At 42.7% G+C, this 18511-nt stretch overlaps 3 protein-coding genes across 9 annotated transcripts in view; 2 read left to right on the top strand and 1 right to left on the bottom strand.

Moving 5' to 3' along the window:
* Positions 1-5290, top strand: part of RIPOR2 (RHO family interacting cell polarization regulator 2) — a 69219-nt gene extending 63929 nt beyond the window's left edge. For 3 of the 5 annotated variants that reach the window (XM_064705712.1, XM_064705714.1, XM_064705715.1), the window contains exons 20-22: positions 530-613; positions 2529-2619; positions 3723-5289. In XM_064705712.1, coding sequence (XP_064561782.1) covers positions 530-613; positions 2529-2619; positions 3723-3823 — 276 coding nt within the window. In that variant the 3' untranslated portion in view covers positions 3824-5289. Of the gene's footprint in view, positions 1-529; positions 614-2528; positions 2620-3722 lie in introns of all 5 variants that reach the window. The other 2 variants (XM_064705713.1, XM_064705716.1) reach the window with 1 other exon arrangement.
* Positions 5291-10628: 5338 nt separating this feature from the next.
* On the bottom strand, positions 10629-16863 carry GMNN (geminin DNA replication inhibitor). 3 transcript variants are annotated; one of them, XM_064705719.1, is made up of 7 exons: positions 16665-16863; positions 15879-15943; positions 14108-14206; positions 13639-13771; positions 12880-12962; positions 12689-12799; positions 10629-11134 (listed from the first exon to the last, which is right to left on the bottom strand). In XM_064705719.1, the coding sequence occupies exons 2-7, from the start codon at positions 15933-15935 to the stop codon at positions 10931-10933; spliced, it is 687 nt and encodes a 228-aa protein (XP_064561789.1). In that variant the 5' UTR covers positions 15936-15943; positions 16665-16863; the 3' UTR covers positions 10629-10930. The 3 variants fall into 3 exon arrangements, with proteins under 3 accessions (XP_064561789.1, XP_064561790.1, XP_064561788.1); XM_064705720.1 differs by lacking the exon at positions 16665-16863 and adding an exon at positions 16330-16473; XM_064705718.1 differs by lacking the exon at positions 16665-16863 and adding an exon at positions 16036-16265.
* On the top strand, positions 16044-16766 carry LOC135442925 (basic proline-rich protein-like). The gene has a single exon (XM_064703201.1). It carries the CDS (start codon positions 16044-16046, stop codon positions 16764-16766), a length of 723 nt encoding a protein of 240 aa, XP_064559271.1.
* Positions 16864-18511: the final 1648 nt, after the last annotated feature.

An 18511-nucleotide genomic window follows, 5' to 3' on the forward strand; every position in this document is an offset into this window, starting at 1 on the left:
TGAATTGTGCTGCAGATGGATTCACTGTGCAGCTGAGTGCTGCTGAGATTTGCTGCTCAGTAGTGGCTGCTAATTTCTAGGGTCAAGCAGTAAGCTGGTCTAGCAGCTCATGCTGGCATTGTAATCATTATGTTAAGTCTCCCTAGGGTCTATACCAACTAGTTCATTATTATCCCTACATTAAAGAGACCATCACAAGGGCCACCTCTTGAGATATTAGACTCCAAAGCCCATTCAGAGCTCTTTGGTGATGTATGGTGAAAGGCCTTCAAAGGTGCCAGACTGTGCATCTCGCTTTAATATGAACTTCTCCTCACCAAAAGCTGCCCTGAGACTGCTGATCTATGACTGGTGGTCTGGCCTGGATCTGCTGTAGGGAATTATCGCACCTGTGCCATCCCACATGCTCCCTGCCAGGGAGACAGGCTGCAATTGCTGTCCTTTAACAGGGTAGCAATACCTCCATGCTCCACCCTTCTCTGTGGAGGCACAGAAATTTTCATTGCTGTTCTTCTTTATCTGCTTTCAGGCATTGATTTATTACTGTGAAGCACTAACCCAGCCCAACCTCCAGCTGCAGAAAGCAGCTTGCTTGGCTCTAAGATACCTCAAGGTAAGAGACAAGGAACACACTGTGGTGCTTGGCTTTGCTTTTGAAAGGCATCTGATAGGTACAAACAACAAAACAGAAATTTCAATGACAGCAGCAGTAGTGTTTTTGTTTTGTTGCTGTGCTCCATCTTTTTTCAGATAAAGGGAATTGTTTAGAACCTTCTAAACCACAAACACTTGGGTTCTGTGACCTTGGCAAAGTTTTATCTTTTGCATATCATCTTTTCCTCCCTCTTGTACTGACTTCAGGAGACTCAGTTCCACATCACAGAGAAAAAAAGTGTTAATCTGTAAAGTACTGACTGAGAAGGATAAAAAAATGCTTTCCCAGGATAAAATGAGCTCTAATGCATGTGGGCTGGAGTAGCAGAGAAGAGAGATCACAGCTTGTTTTGTGACAAATAACTGGTCATAATATCTGGGCACTGCAGCTTCAGCTAGCATCTGGTACCATCTTTGCACTCCAGCCTGTGACAGGATGGGAAAATTCACTTTTGTTTTGGTTGTATGGAGTCATGGGAGACAGCAGCCACCCAAGCCTGGCTGGTATGGGTGGCTGCTAGGGCAAAAAATGTGTTCCATGAGACAGATGCACTTTGGACTGATTATTTCTCCCTCTAATCTGTCCCCTGGAAGGCAGTTCTAAACTGTAGCTTCATCCCAGTCACAACTGATGCCATTCAACACATAATCCAGTATTGTTTAAATATGAAAAAACCTTTCCCTTAAAGGAGAAGCTAGCAGGCATCCCTGAGAGGCAATGCTGAGGGACATTACATCTCTGCTGCATGCAGGTGCTGTGGGGTTTTTGATTGCTCAGGAAAACTCAGACTAGGAACCAGTGGGGGGAACTGGAGCTAGGCAAGTTTAACTTGAGCAATGTGGCTCCAGTGAGTCTTGAATAGTGAGAATGGCTGGGCAAAAAAGCTGCTGAGGGAAAGTATCATAATTTGGAATCTTCAAAGTAAAAGCTGAAGCTGGAAGTTATTACTTCAGAGATGGAAATGGGTAGGTGGCTGTGGATGGGGTAACCCAGGGGCAGCTTAATCCACAATTGGTTGTGGATTAAGCAAAGGGCCCAGTGAATGTCTGAGGGGCTTTTCAGATGGCAGCAAGCTCTGTGTGGCTGTGCCCCATGACTCTCAGGCATTTGAGCTGTAGTCAGCAGTGCAGCCTCACCTGAGTCGCACACGAGTGGCCACACTGAAGGCAAGGTGGTGAGGTGTAATGGCTGTGGCAGCAAAGCCCTCATTCAGAGCATGCAGAGCAGGCCTTGTGCCCCTTGGATCAACAGGGCTCATACAAATGCTGACTCTGTGCCTCAGTGCCTCTTCCAGGTGTCACACTGGGGCAGCACCTGCCCTTCCTTTCACTCATCTCTCTTGTACAATTAAACAGCCAGCCAGAGACACTATGACAGCTGCTCTCCCCAAAGACCTGACATTTTTGTATCACAGAACAGGATTATTCCTTGCTTTCTTCCCAAAAATAGCAGAGGCAAGGCAGAAGTCTGCAAATATTGGTGAGAACAGGCTTGACATGCTTTATAGGAAACCCATTTGCTAGACCCCTCCTGTTCATTTCCCTGCTGTATCCCTACCTTGGCATTTTATGGCCTTGGTCCACAGCCCATCACCTATCCTACAGTCAGAAGTGGCAGACAGAGGTGGTCTGTCAGATTTATGTATGAAGTGCATAGGGTAGGAAAATTAGGAAGGCTCCACACCAGCAGCAGAAAATACACCTCCTCCAAATGCTTCCCCTCAGGGAAACCCCATTCCTCCTGTCTCTGCCAAAGCCCTTTGCTTGGAGTGGGAAGGGCAGTGCAGAGGATGGTTCCTATTTACATGCAAGGTTGTGGAAAAACCCCTGAGTGTCCTGTGTGGTGCTGATGCAGTTCTCTTTGCACTTCCCAGGCTACTGAGAGCATTAAAATGCTGGTCACGCTCTGCCAGTCTGACAATGAAGAGATCAGAAAAGTGGCGTCCGAAACCCTGCTCTCTCTTGGTGAGTTGCCTGGTTTACAGCAATATTTAATTTTATTTTTGAACAGAGCAGCATGTAAGACACCTGAGCTATGTCAATGTGAGACTGTAAATTGAAATAGAACTTTACAGAGTGACTTTAACAAGTCAGAAAATACAGATTCTTAAAAATCAGTCATTTTGAAAATGAGCTAAAAAGAGAAATTGAATTGTGTGAGTCTGGAGGGGGAAGTAGCAAAAGGAAGGATAGCAAAGGAGAAGTTGAGAAACAGAAAGAACTGATAATTAATCTGCAGTTTCTGGGCACCCGTACTTCAGTGGCACGGAAAAATTGTGTTTTTCTGGCCTTTCAGCTAGGCATGAATTTCTACTCTGTGGGGGAGGTGTCCTTGTGTTATTTTAGTTATGCAGACCCTTCAAATATGCTCTCTTCCATTCACCACTTCAGCAGGAATTCAGTCTGCTGTTGGACGTGTTATTGCTCAGATTATAAAACAACTAGCCCAAGGACATTTGAAAACTGATTGTTCTGCCATTCTTCTGGACAACATATAGAGACCATTTTTGGTTGATTATTGCCAGTTCAACACATTAGGCTCAATGCTGTCTTAGTGGAAGTGCATATAGATGGCAGTAGCTAAGGAAAAAGGGGTTGAAAGACACAATATACATTTAGCAAACATACTGATTCCTCATTTTCAGCAGTATAGAAGTAACATTCTGGATAGATTCACTTCTTTAAGGTGCCAGGAAGTGGGAGGTGGATAAACTTTATATTTTCCAAGGCTAAAGTGGATAAACATTTACCTCAAGTACATCACAGCAGCAGCTGAGACCTTGAGAAGCACAATAGGTCATTGAGTACAAGTGTGCAAGATACTGTCAAGCCACATCTGCTTCTGTTTGGCTTTAGATAACCAAACAAGTTACATGGGAAGTTAAAAAAAATAGTTTGAACATTCAGAGCATGTTTAACTTTTCCAAATAATTTCTGAAATTGCTTCTAACAAGATAAAGTTTAAGAAGGGGGTAGAAGTTACTGGCCAATCAGTACCTTCTAACAGTATTGAAATGTTCTAGGGGAATGACATAAGGCATTATTAAGCTTTATCGTTTTGCATTCAGGTGAAGATGGGAGACTGGCATATGAACAGCTGGACAAATTTCCCCGAGAATTTGTTAAAGTTGGAAGCCGCCGTGGAACTGAAGCTGCCACAGCTTTTTAGGTGGAAAAGAACCTGCTAATATTTAACAGGCATTAAAGTAGGATGGAGCTGCACTTCACTGTGGGAAACAAAAGGAAGACTTTAAAGAATGCTATGAGAATGTTCCAAAATGTAGCAATTTACAGACTTCTTCAAGAAAAGCAAAATCTAAAATCCAGCTTAAGGATTCCTATTGGCTCCTTGTTGCAGCTCATGATGGAACAGTTGGATGCTGAGGAACAATACTTTCGTGACTGATTCTAAACAAATTATATAATTGCAGTTATTCAGCCTCAACAGATTTCTGTGAGGTTTTTAGAATTTGACATCTCCATATATTTTCCTATTATATTTACTTCCTTGAAGTTGTTGTGAAAGCTTGAGACGTGTGATACCGTATCTATCAAGGACAAGCAGGAGGCCACCTGAGCAGGCATGCAGAGTTTTCCCTTGAATCCCAAATGAAGTGTCTGCTGCCATGCAGTGTCCCCAGCAACACTCCAGTGGCAGGAAACGCTGCTCAGCTTTCTCAGTTGTGTCTTGGAATTGAAATACAGGAAAGTTCTGCAAGTTTTGCCTTGAGAAACAGCATGATGTAAACCCTGGGAGGCGTCACTTTGGTGACTCATTCTAAATGCCTCCACTGGTCTTTTATTCCCTTCTCTTGCCCTCCAGCAGCAAACCATCATTAATCCAGCAATTTCTGAGGGGGATCAAACAATCACGTAGGTTTCTGAAAACTAAATGAAAAGGTAAAAGAGCATTTATTTATTCTGAGAAGGAGGAGTGAATACCGCTAATTGCATGAGTCCCCAAAACCATTTTGTCCTGCAAGTTGCAGGCAGGATTGGATTTTGTACCTTCTAATTAGAGGAGCGTAGTTTCTATAGAGTGATTTCCATATAAAGAACAGAACAAACACAAGTGGACCTCGGAGGCAGTAATAAACAGAGGGGGAAGTGAATGCACCCCCCTCCCTGCACTGCAAGGCTGAAAGACAGCGAGTGCTTCAAACTGTTGATTACAAGCCTTAAGGTAACAGAGGTGAATAGAATTTAACAGAAGAGTGTTCCTGTACTGTGTTCATTATGCATGAAATGCTATTTAGATGTCAATTGAAGTATCCAAATTTGCATAGACAACATAGAAAAAATTGCAAACAGTTCACATCAAGAGGAAACCTTGTGAGCCAAACACTTTGGCAGGCAGGGGTCATTCGTTTTGTTTTTTTTACTGTGAATGTTACAAGAATGTACATATCTGTATATTTATAAATATATATATTCTTCCTTTAATTAAAGAAGTACATTTTGTACACTGCAAAATGTTTACTTGTTTACTGAGGAATATAAACTCTTTTTGCAGAAGGTGGAGTAGCCATGTTATGGTTTTTATACTACACATGTCCCATCAGTTGAATTCTTTCAAGGTGTCCTTTTGTATCGACTATTTTTTTTTTAAAATTTTTTTCTTTTAGTTTTGTGGCATTTGTACTCACCATATTTCCTACCACATTTAAGTTATAATAAAGATTATTTTTAATTACTAAGCACATCAGTCCATATGTACAGTCCCCCTTTCCATCAGCAGCCTCTTCACTGTCAGGCTCATAGTTTAAGTTCAGAGCAAGCCAGTTTTGTGTATCATTCAAGATAGTTACCAAGGAAGGCTCCACAGGGACTGCCAGAAAATGTGCTGGAGAGGCTCCAGGATTGTTACCCAACTTGCATTGATTACTCCTCCCTTCTATGAAGACAGACTCTCCTCAGACAGAAGACATTCCTTCCAGTCATTTTCCCTTTTCAAACATTCAGGCTGACACACCTTGGGGAATGTAGAGCTGCCTATGGAGCAGCCAAAGCCAGAAAGATCAGGGAGCAGCTCACATTCAGAGGTACTGCACCAAATGGAGGGTGTATCTCATATCATTGTAGTTTAAAGCCACCCTTGGAGAAGTTCACTAGCCTAAAGCTGATCTGCTACACCATTGCAGCCAGGATTCATGACAGCTGTGACAAAGCTTCCAAAACCTGAAGGCAAAGAAAAATGACCAAACCATTTCTTTGTCTCCAAGCTTGTACATTTCTTTTCTTGCAGAGCTGACAACGCTGCCTTTTCCAGGCACATTAACACACTCCTTAGTAGAGTAGGAAAAACCAGATGCACAGAGGTGAGCATCACAAGGCTCATGCTTACCAACAGTAAAGAAGGAAGCAGCAGGCAGTAATTACAAAAGTTCTTAGGGCTGCAGCAGGCTTACTTGGACAAATTCAAAGGTCAGGGCTATCCCAGGAAAGTGTGTTAGGAAAAAGTTCCCATACAAAGTAGCTCTGCAGCAGTGCAGATGGAAGAGACAGGCAGCTTGCTACAAGTGCACTTGGGAAAGGGGTTGGTTTATCTGGTGGTAAAGGTATCCTTACCTTGTGCTGTGGTGGTTTTTACTACCCCTGCCATGCTGTCACTGTCTCAGCATGTGGCCCCATAAATAGAAACCCGCAGCACCCCTCTACTACTGTAGCCACAACAGCAGCATGTTAGGCTGCCCAGTTTCACACTGTTACTGGCAAGGCTGTTGTGTCCATCAGACACAACAGAAAAGTTATCCTCCATAGCTTCATCCTGTCCTGCAGTCTGTAATATATACTTCATAAATTATACTTGATAAATAATGCTTATCATTAATGTCAACTTCAAAATTAGGAGTCAACAACTGCCAGACACTCTATCTTAGGTATGGCTCCTGCTTTGCAGTGGGATTGTCCTGAGGAGAGGATCCACAGCACCCAGGTTCAAATAGCAGCAGTGTCCCTGAGGGTAGGATAGATGCGTCCTCCAAATTGATCACATTTCATTACAGCCATCTGCCAGCAGTTCCACAAACAGCAGCAAATTAGAGTTCCTCATAACAATATTATCAGCTGCTGAATTGCTTTGTCTTATTACAATAATGGAAAGAGAAATGAACAGCACAATAAACAATAAATGCTGAAAAAAAACATTGATGACAATGCAGCTCAGTCTTAAGCTGGAGTCTTAAGAAGTTGGAGTGCTGGAAAAGCACAGCCTTGGCAAAGTTTGCACATCATCTTATTAAACTCTTAAATCCAGTTCTGAAAACAACCTGAGATGGCCCTTGAGGAAAAGTAAATGAACGTGCATCACATGTTCTTAACAAAAATAACCTATGACTAACTTCATGACTTAGGCAGAGGCCACACCACAAGCTGCAGCCCAGGACAATGCTGCAGCCCTCACATAAGCAATCCCATGCCAAACACCAAGGGAGTTTCAGCTGCCCAAACAAGAAGCTGTTATGGTCTAATTAATTTCTCCACACATAGTCTTAAGTACAATGGGTACTTAGCAAAAACAACAATTTTTAGTGTAAACCAATTATGAGTTCTTCCTCATACAAACAACCCACCTGCCCCATGGTTTGCTTGTCGCTGCCATAGCTGCTCATTCTTGAAACATGTGACACCTGCAAATGCCTCACCTCCCCTTTGCTCTTGCATGGCTGAAATTCAGCCCTGTTCAGACATGCACATTCTATGGCAGAAGTGCAAGGACACTGTAGATACATCCCACTTCCAGAGCCTGAGCCTGCCTCAGGGAAAGACAAGATTGTGTCTATCCTGTGCAGTGAAAGAGTGGGGACTCCTTTTGCTGGTAGCACACATACATTGGATTTCTTGGAAAGAATCACATTCTGTAGTTAGGTTCCAATACTGATACTTTTATTGTGCTAGATAAAATGCTCTCTGTAACTTAGCTGGATATACAGGTTGCCTTTACTGATGCTGATTTTCAGCTGCTACAGAGCTGTGTTCCAGTGATAAATGAGTTTCCCTATATACCTAAAATGTCCGATTTTAAGAGAACTAATCACAAACAAATCTCTGTATAATTTCTACACCTTTTGTTATGAACAAAAATTCAGTTAATATTTTTTTTGTGAGAGGGAGTTGCAGGGACGCCGTCAGGTCGGTCTCTGCCAGGATACTTAGTGCTTTGTTATTGTAATACCGGGTCGTTGAGGCTTATCTCTTCTTTTGTATTAGTAAAAAGCCTGGCTGGGTGCGGTGGACCCTTCCCCCGAGGCTGTGCTCTCTTACAACATAGGGAAGACACCTGAGAGGGTGGGGGAGGGGGTTATGCAAAGTGACTCCAAAGTCCAGAATGCTTTGTGGGACCCCGACTCGAAATGCAACGAGAAAACCCCAAAAACAACGAGCCAATTACGAATTGAGAGACTAAGGTGATGTCTGGATGTGAGGAGCCAAGTGCTGAGCCTGCAGAGATGCGGAGCCCCTCTCGCCCTGACCACGGGAGTCGTCCCCAGCGCCGAGATTGACGGGGACCTCATGCCCTAAAGCTCCCACGAGGACTGGATCCCCCGGCTCTGCCCCCAGTGGACGGAGCTGCGCATATCCTCCTCCTCTGAGTTGCCCTGGGAGACGCGACGGGGACTGCAGCCCTGCCGAGCCGCCCAATCCTGAGCTGATCACTTTTAATAAAGGCATTATAAAGGAGAAGTCTCCTGGCCCTGTTTATTTCACCTTTGACAAGCTGTGAGCACATAAATACCAAGTTCCTAGACTTAATATGTAGCACAGTGCTACTGCATGCATGTTCATAAAAGCACTTAAGAATTTTCAAAACAAACAAACTCAATCCTTTTAGAACTCTTTAAACAGCAGTTATTGCAGCATCCTAAAACTGCTGAGAACATTTCCATACATTAATGCCTCATAGAATAGGTACAGTTAGCGTTTGGTCAAGGTTCAGTGCATCTGTGACAAAGCATGTGTAGAGGTTTTATTACTGTGGCACTTCAGCTCTCACACCTAACCTTCTGGGGCATCAGGTTTTTTTTTCCAATTATACAGCAAACTATCTGCTAACAAACTGCACTTAATAAAACCATAATAGTCATAGTTTAAAGCATTAATATGTATGACTAAGTGGCATATGCCTTTTTGATATAAAAATTTACTCGGTTATAGGTGGGCCAAATGCTGCAATACATCCATCTACTACTTGCAGAACTTCCATGATTTATTTGTACACAGTCTATTTCAACAGAAGGATCCAGCATATCAACAGACTGTCACATCTTTTTATTTAAATAAAATCAATCCAGAAAAAGCATAAGATTTAAACCTAAAGCATTCTTCTTGATCCGCCTGAAAGTAAGAAAGACAGATAGAGACAAATCCAGAATTTGTGTGCAGTATCTGGCAGCTCTGTTCCAACAGCACCTGTACTACAGCAGTTGACACAGCAGGAAGTGAAATAGTGGAAAAGTTGCTCTTGCTGTCTCATTTTGGTCTGCTAGTCATGCCACAGTCCTTTCTTCCCTTCTACAGCCTCTGCAAATACAATATGCCTGATGTTTAAAAATAAAGCCACCTCTAAAAATTAGAGTTATCAATAACTTAAACTAAATTGAACTGCAAAAAACAATTACATCAAAATGAAATTTATGTTTCCTTATTTACTAATGTGGAATTACTTTGTTAAGAAAGTTGCTTAGAATGTGAGATAGGAGAGGTCTAAGTCACTTGACAAGCATTATCCACTTCTCCTTAACAGAAAGCCAAGGTTACTCTGCAAGGCATTTGCCCAGCACCCAGTTTTGTTTCTTCTTCAAGACAGCATCAGTGCAAAATAAAGGACACACCTTTCTCACCTCTTCATCCTGTGATGGAAAGGAATATGTCTAAGCAGCCCCTGGAGCACACACTGGAAGATAGAATCTCGTGCCTACAAAGCCCGCAAGAAATTGTGACGCCTCATTTTCTAGTGAGCATGCATGAGGTAAAATGGCAGCCAGGAGTATTACCTCCTTCAGCGGCTTCTGCCATTTCCTGGATGTCACAACTGAAATCACTTGTAAAACATCTGTTAACTGATCAACAGCCACGGGAAGTAAAACAGAAGGAATATAAAGGTGCCAACCTGATAGCTCCGGAGTCATTCACACATCCTGCAGCAACCATCTCTGGCAAGGCCAGAGAGATCCACAACTCAGGATGCTTCTGTTCACTTCTGCCTCCTGAAAGCCACTCAGCTTTAGGCTCCTCCCAAGATATGGCAACAGCCCCCATGGTTAAAGCCTTGTTACAGAACAACTGCCTGGAGATCCCTCAGTACTGGAAAATCTGTGTCCAACTTTCCTACTCCATCACAGCCCATGCAGATACCAGATAAGGTGCTCAAGGTTTTAAAGACCTTTTCTATTCCTGAAAACCTTTCAGAACCGAAGTACCTTGGTAAAAGGGTGTCTCATCTCTTGGTAAATACCAGAGCAGTACCTTGAAAACACCGAGTTTCTTTCAGAACAGCTCTGAAGTATAGGCTGCTTTGTCTCCACCTAGTTTTCAGTACAGCTGCTACTGGGACCAAGAACATATCACCTTCTCTTCATAAGCCAATTAAAGTATTACTAAAATAAATGGTCTAATATTTCCTACTTAAACTCTCATTACACAGATTGCAAAATGTTTCCTTAGCAGGCAGGGGAAATTAATTTTAAAAAACCTGAAAATCATAAATCTAACTGACCTTTAGATTTTGACTCTCATTACCCAGGAAGATTTTCTGAAACCTCACCAACAGCACACAAATTTTTACTTCCACGCCCCCCCCATCCACAAAAAAAAAGCAAAAGCATCCACAAAAAAAAAAATTCCAGAATTCTGCAAACCTAAAAAGAACTAAAACCTGCCCAGGCATTCCCCCTAAAAACTTGAAAGCTTCCATCTACAGGAGTCATAATTGATTTGTACCAAGGATTAACCATTCCCTGTCAATCAATACACTATTTTGGTAATGCAAAGATTTATTTATCAATTTTCATGCATCATGTCAGACCAACTGATAAGAAAGATATTTACACAACAGTTGAAATACACAGTATTTGCGTTTCCTACAGGCAACTACATGCAGCCTGTAGTAAATTTTCCATGCAGTATTCAGATACTCCTCCCACTGCTACATAATTCCAGTTAAAAATACCAACATCTGTAATGCTCCCACAAGAGTTTCTGTACCTGAGGTTTAGTATGTCCTTTCAAGAGGAAGTCTGCAATTAAAAGCCACATACAAAAGCCTATTTAAAGGTTGTCATTCCAGTTGCAAATGGCTTGCTTCCTTTGAAGGAAGATCTGATCTATTCTCCCTTAAACCAGACAATACTTGTGATGGCTCTTCTTCAGAAGGATGGTCTGCCTCATCTCCACAGTTGTGCTCTTCATTTTCCTGTCTGGATTCCTCTAGAGCCAGACTCTCCAGTGTCTCAAGATTGTCAGGCGCTTGCCCAGTTAGCCTCTACAAAGAAACAGAAGACAGCAAATTTAATATTTTTCTACTTAATAACTATGAAATAGTGAAATAAGATTCTGCGTATGAAATTAAGCCAACTAATTACCTTCATTGGGAGGTTATTGATATAATCAAAGCATTCCTCAGTTACAAAAATCTTAAGATACAAGTTCAACTCAAATTACTACCTCTTAACTTGCAAACCACATTTACTTGTTCAGTTTTCCTTAGGTTCTTCAGTAGGACAGGTTTCATCTCATGCAAAACTAGTTCCCAAGTTAAGTATTTACTATAGTACCCTATAGGTTTAATTTTAGAAAACTTACTGTACAACCAATTTACTCCATTTTTAGTTAGAGATGATAAAGCTATATTAAGTCAAGATGAGCTTTAAGATCCAGAAGTATCTAGCACTTGATCAACCTAGAAGTTCCTCACCTAACCCAACCTAAGGAAGATAAACAGGACTGTGAAGAGGCTGGTTTTGAAGCTTCTGGTTGTTTGATGGATCCCTTAAGGCTCATTTATGCCTCAGAAGGGAGCAGCTTAGAATTAATAAGTGATCCTAACTTTTGAGAAACAGTAGAGAAGTTCCCAACTATATTAGTCCAACTCCTCAAGTAATGTAATTTCTGCCAGCAGATTTATCACTAATAAGCAGTACTCCCCAAACCCCAAAAAATTTCAAGTGTAGCAAAGCAGTCTTTCAAGGCTGAGCTAAATAACTGCACTAACTGAAAAGTAACTTGATGAAATTTAATTCTTGATTACACAAGTTACTTGAATAATATTGCATTTTGTTTCCACCTCTCAGTTTAGCCATCACAGACTCAAAGTATTTGCCAGGCACCCAGCTTAATTCCTGCAAAAAACAACCTGAAAGCCACAACATCAAGGCTCCACACCTATCTATGTATTTATCACAGCTTCAGAGGCTCTTACAAAAAAATCCTCTGCCGCTGAAGGAGCCATGGAATTAGTGGCTACAACTACTCATCCCAAGGAACTCTGAGAGGGAGCTGTTAGGAAATTTGAGTTTATGAACCCTAGAGACTCTGTGTACAGCCCCTTTTTGGGCAGTGAAACTGTGCCTTGACAAGAAAACCTTCACCTTAAAGAGAATGGTGCTCCCTCTCACTGCTCTATTTTGTGACTCTGTTTCAAGTTCAGTTTCTCAAAGGACATAGCCAGTACCAACCTATTAAGCACATGAATTTAAGTCGTCCCAAAAAACTGAAAAATCAACTTTTCCTTCCCTTATCACAATCTGCAATATGCAAATCCTAATTCTGTTAAGAGAGTAGGTTGAATTGCTCCTTCTGAAAACATCCATCTTCATATTCTCACTACTCCTAGGTTCTAAGATGGGAAAAATTAATCCCCTAGAAGGAGCTTTTTGACTCTAGAATAAGAGTTATCCTGCAGTAAACAGGTCAGAGAGCAATTTAAAATGAAAAGTCATGTGAGCACATATAACAGAAGTCATGATTCATTATAAATACTTTGGCTGGTTTCTCACTGGTTTGTTCCACAACATTAACTGGAAATTACTTTGAGTACCTCAATCACACTGGTCATATAATGCACATGCTCAGCAAGGGACATCAGCTCTTCATTTTCTTCTTTTAGACGGGCAATTTCACCATCCTTCTGCTCGATTTCCTTGTGCAGCTGAGTTCAAATAACAAAATGTTAGAAGAGGAAGACAACAGCCAGGTAACCTTAGCAGTTAGGCATCTTTGAGTACCTACCTTTTCATTTTCTTGAAGCACTTCATACAGAGCCTTCCTCCTCTCTTCAGCCACTTCTTTCCAATACCGAGATGAAGGATCCCCTGAATTTAAGAGGCTACATTAAGTCTGTGGTAAGACTGACTTCTTCAGAGCACCTTAAGATATCCAACTTGTATTCAAGTGTTCTATGAGCAGTGATACTAAGCACTCACTCTGTATAGTGTTTTCAAAGATTAGTTGCAGAACTACAAGTAGTGACACAAGCTCACAGGGAACAGGTCCTACACTGCATTAATGGCTGCAGTGCCTTCAGGAAGGTGCCTCAAGCATGGCAGCAGGCTCTGCAAGATGGCCACATCTGCAAATGCTGCTCTGAACATGCACTTTGTGGGAGACAGAAGTGTTACTTCCAAGTCACCGTCCACACTGTTCTGAGAAACTGCACAAACAACACGCTGTGGCAGAACAGGCTTTCATTTCAACTTAATTATCAGTCACTGGAAAACTTATAGCCCAGCCAAAATAACAAACTACAAGACTCCTTAACACTGCTGCACACAATGCTTCTCAGCTTCTGGTTATCATGAACTCCTTCCTAAATACTACACATCGATACTTTATTTAATATCGAGGATAAGTATCATCAACTCATGCTAGACATCACGAAAAACCCACAAAGCCCTTATCTAAATGACAAAGGAAATATGTTTCAACTAGCACTCCAACAGCAGCATAGCATTTAAAGTGCAAGAAAACATTTCAGGAATTACCACATACCTTTCATCATGAGATCTTCAGCCTGAATGACATCATTCTCATTCTCTTGCTCCTTGTCCACAGACACCTCAGCTTTAGAAGCCTTTGAGGCAAATTTGTTATTCCAGAGCTTCCTTCTGACCGAAGATTTCTTCTGCATAAAACATGGCCAGGTTTAAGTTTAGAGCAACATCTCAGCCTACACAAAAATACAAACTTCTAAGCCTGCACACTCATGGCTGCAAGTAAATCTCCAAGTCCTGCTTTCTTCAAATTATAGTTCTAGTTTAAACATCTTCCTTAATACCCAAAGAACTCAGAAATTGCTAGGTTTAATAATGTTTATTACTAGAACAATAGATAGCTTGTGTCACTCTAGTTAGCACATTGTATTTTTTTTCAAATATATTAGTTTTCAGTTACCAGCTCAAAAGCACTTCACTATAACTAGAAATAATTCCATATTTACAAATTATCTTTTAGTTTATACCTCATTATGCCTGCCAACCAGGTTACCAGCTGCTGAAGGCTGGATCATTTTAAGAGTCGGTCTTCGGGCAGCACTGCATGGGCTGTCAGTGAGGTACTTCTGAAAAGACAGAAATGGGTCAGACAGCAGCCACTCTTCTTTACATCAACTGAAAATTAGGAATCCATCATGCTTCCATTAAGGTAACACAATTCATCTTTTCAAGACAAAAAAAAAAAAAGACACTGTAGTCTATATTAAGGCTTTTGTAAGGAAAGGGATCTAATTATTTCTACCAGAGATAGATCTTAATCACATGAAGCTATGGTCAATCCATCCCTGCCTCTTAGGAAACATTACCTTTCATAAAAGAACTTCAGCAGAAATCTGATTAGATTTCAAGGCCAGTGACTTTAGCTGGACCCCTCAAACTTTGAGTTTGAGAGCAGCAGTCTCAGACCCTTGGGGACAGGGACAAAAGTGATTGCAGTTGCACGGTTAGGTGGTAAAAGGCACATCAGGCAGTAGCTGTTTTTGTAACCTGTGAACACACCAGCAAACAGTGTTCATTTAAATAGACGTGTTACTTTGATTATCCATTAAAATGGATCAAAAGTTTCCTTGCTCCCATCCAGAGAGGCTATTGTTTTGTCTAACCAGTATGTTTATCACCCTTGCTATCATGCATAAATGCCTCTCTCCTGCATCAAAGCTTTCTGACTGGGTTGGTTACACTGCCACCACGGGATAGCAAACAATGGCAGACAACCAAGCGAGAGCAGCCAGGACACAATGCCACGCCAGCGTGAGAAAGTCACCGATTCACACCGTGCTTCACAGGACAAGAGCTCGCCTTTCCCACGGTAGTTCCTGCCACCAATTATCCTACTGTTCCACTAAAGGACAAACATTAACTGCTGTGGGAACAGGAATCACACCGTGGGGCAGACACTGCTTGCTGTTACTTAGGATTAGAGTTAGCTATACTCTGCCAAGAAATTATTGGCCAATACTCAAGTTAACCCACTGAAAGTGCAAAAAGCCACACCGAGCAATTCATACCCTAGAGACACCATGGGACAAGAGTGCCATAAATCAGACTTATCAATTGGCAATTTTCACTAATACCTGAAGCTTCCATTCCAGTCACTATGGGTCATCATACAAGAGCCACTAGCCTCTATTTTATACACTTTTGTACCATTCTGATTAGGGCCTACATTAAAAGATTTACCAAGAAAAGTTACTAAAGTTTGTACCTAATCAGTTAACTCTTAAAAACTTAAACTGTTTAAGCATTTCCACCAATTCCAAGGCAACTATTATTCACAAAGGTGACTTTAGAAAGTGAATTGCCTGCTTGAATACCTCCGTTAAAACACGTCCAACACAAGGCAGACAGTACTCTTCAGACGTTCCCACCCATAAAGAACAGCCTACAAAACCTACCCTACAACCCCCCTAAGCATAAGCCAGACAGATTCAGTAAGCAAAGGCACATAGTCAGGACAAACAAACCAAACCAACCCTGAAAAACTAAACGGAGAGACAGTAAGCTCAGTGTTAAAGTAAAAAGGACTTGCTGAGCAATAGGAAAAAAAATAGTCATAAGCACATAGACCCAAGCAGGACAGCATGTTCCCAAGCCACAATGTCTGCCAGGAGGTTATTCAAGCCAAATGGACATAAGCCAGGTGGAAGCACATTGCAACAGATCCCTTTATATTCCTTCAGTGGACAGAGAAGCTTGTGTCACAGAGAGGTACTAGCTTCAAGGCTTGAAAGCCTATACCTGCAAAGATCCTGAGGACTTCTCTGCGGTCAACTTCTGTTTCATTTTGGAATTCATGAGATCAACTGCAAGAGAAAAACACTAAAATTAACACAGCATCCCTCTACTCCTGAAGTTCGGGAAACACTAGCTAGAGACCATTATAATTTCGTATTACCGGCCTTCATGGCTGCCGTGAGCAGTCAGCCACGCACGGCGCGGTCAGCGGGCCCCTGCAGAGCCCTCCCGGGGCTGCACCGAGACACGAGCGGCGGGAACGCACAGCGCGGAGCGGCCTTCCCGCAAGGCCGGCGGGGTGTCCCGGGCGCACACCGGGAATGGCTGTGGGGAACGGGGCACTCACCCACACCATCCCCCGGCCCTGTTCCCGCCAGGCGAGCCCGCAGTGCTGGCGGGGCTGTCCCGGGCGCACACCCGGAGCGGCTGAGGGGGGAACGGGGCACTCACTCACACTATCCTCCTGCCCCGCTCCCGCCCGGAGCTCGCAGTGCTGGCGGGGCTGTCCCAGGCGCACACCCGAAATGGCTGTGGGGAACGGGGCACTCACCCACACCATTCCCCCGGTCCCGCTCCCGCCAGGCGCTCGCAGGGCCCCTCCCTCCCCGCGCGCCGCCGCGGCCAATAGGGGATAGCGAGGCAGGAGCCCGCCAACACCCAAACTCGGCCACGGAACCTCGCGGCCCCAACCCACCGCCGGTGGCAGGGGCTCAGCCGAGACGGAGAGCGGCCCCTTCCCGCCTCTCCTCGTCCTTCCCGCCCCTCCCCCGGCCCCAAGGCCCCGCTCACCGGCGGCCGATCCCGCGCGGACCCCGCAGCGCGCGCTCGCACACACAGCCGCCTTCTCGTGCCCGGCGCGCCGCTATAAGGAGCGCGCCGGCGGTCACGTGAGGCCGGGGCACTCTCCGAGCCAATGGCGGGCCGCGCTCCCCCCGCCCCGCGCGTCGCGGCCGGCGCTGAGGGGGCGCGCGCTGCTGCGCGCTGTCCTGCGGGGTTTGGTTGCTTCTGGCTTTTGGGTTTGATTTTTTGTTTTGTTTTACTGATAAAGGACTTGTGCCAGATCAGATTTAATCACGTCTCCCCTTATTCTCATCACTCCTGCCTAAACAAGGTACAACCTGCAGAACCGGGGAAGGAAATTAGCAGTGTTAAGCCACAATAACTGCTACACAACACTAATTTTGCGCATGATATAGACAACAGCTCTTATTAGTTATGCCTCAGGCGTGCTGTTAAATTTGTTAGAAGCCACTTGACAGTTATATTCTTGCAAATATTTGCACATTTATCTTTTATTTATACTAATAGTATCTTCTGCTGACTTGTGAATAAACAGTTTGTTGAGTTAAGGACATATTCCTTATAATCAAGGTCTCACAGAACAGCTACCAACATTTTTCCCAGGCAATATGATGGAGCTAATAGAAATTAGAATAATTACAGAGAGAAGCATTTATTTAGCCTGCCATTCTGTAGGTCTCCTGTTTGGAAATAAATTCTGTGGCACTTATGAGAATGTTTTAAGTAGAATGTCACGGTCCGATGAAAGCAAGAAAGGCAGAACATAGAAAAAGGATGTATTAAGAAATCTTTAAACAAGGATCAGGAAATAAAGCTAATCTCTCTTGTTCAGTGTCTCATTGACCCATTGAAATTTTCATTGTCCACAATATCCTTTGGCAAGTACCTCTAAAACTCAAATAATCTTTGGTCTAAAGAACACCATCTTTTTTTTTTTCTTCTTTGAACCTGATTCCGATATTGTCACTTGATGTCCCCAGTCCTTGTACTGGAAGGGACAACAAACAACCTGCCCTCATCTAGGCCACTGTTACACAGACTCCTCTCCAGTTCTCTCTCCCAGGCATACTTAGCCATGCCAGACATGAAAGCTCTTCCATCTTCCTGCTCTTCTGCGAACTGGATGGCATTTGATTTGCCACTGCTGAACACTGGGCTGGCATTTCGGTGGAAAAATCTGCCGTAACTCTGAGATCTTATTCTTGAGTGATGGTCAGTTCAAAGTTTTTCATTCAATGTGTGAAATTAGGGTATTTTTTCTTATGCATATTTTTTGATGTTTATCTGCATTGAATTTCATTGCTGTATTTGCCCATCACTCAATTCCATGATGTCCTGCAGTTTTTCAGTCAGGTCCCTTCTTGTTATTTTGAATAGTACAGTATCATAAGCAAGCTGTCACCTCAGTAAACTTTGTCTTTTATACAGCAAATGAAAATAACACATGCAGAAACGTCATCTAAATTAACATTGTTCTGTTAGAGTACTAAAAAAAAAACTAATGCTATTAGGTTAGTTTAATTTTTGTTGATTCTGGAAGGAAATTTGAAATGTCCAGGTTTCAAAACACCAGCAGGTATGTGTAACTGGTTATATATGCACACAAATCCTACTCACATTGAATGTCCTTTCAGAAAAATCTTGATACAGGTAGTGCCTACATGACCATAATATAAAACGTTCCTATTTTTACATTTTATCTTTTCTTATACAGAAATTTAAAAAACCAATAAAAACGATACAAAACATTTAAATTAGATGCATGCATCAATTTCTATCATAAATAATACTTAAGAGGCACTGTGTGCATTTTATGGCTGTGATATATAAATTGG

The sequence above is a fragment of the Zonotrichia leucophrys genome, chromosome 2 (assembly GCF_028769735.1).
Source record: "Zonotrichia leucophrys gambelii isolate GWCS_2022_RI chromosome 2, RI_Zleu_2.0, whole genome shotgun sequence".
Taxonomy (NCBI): Eukaryota; Metazoa; Chordata; class Aves; order Passeriformes; family Passerellidae; genus Zonotrichia; species Zonotrichia leucophrys.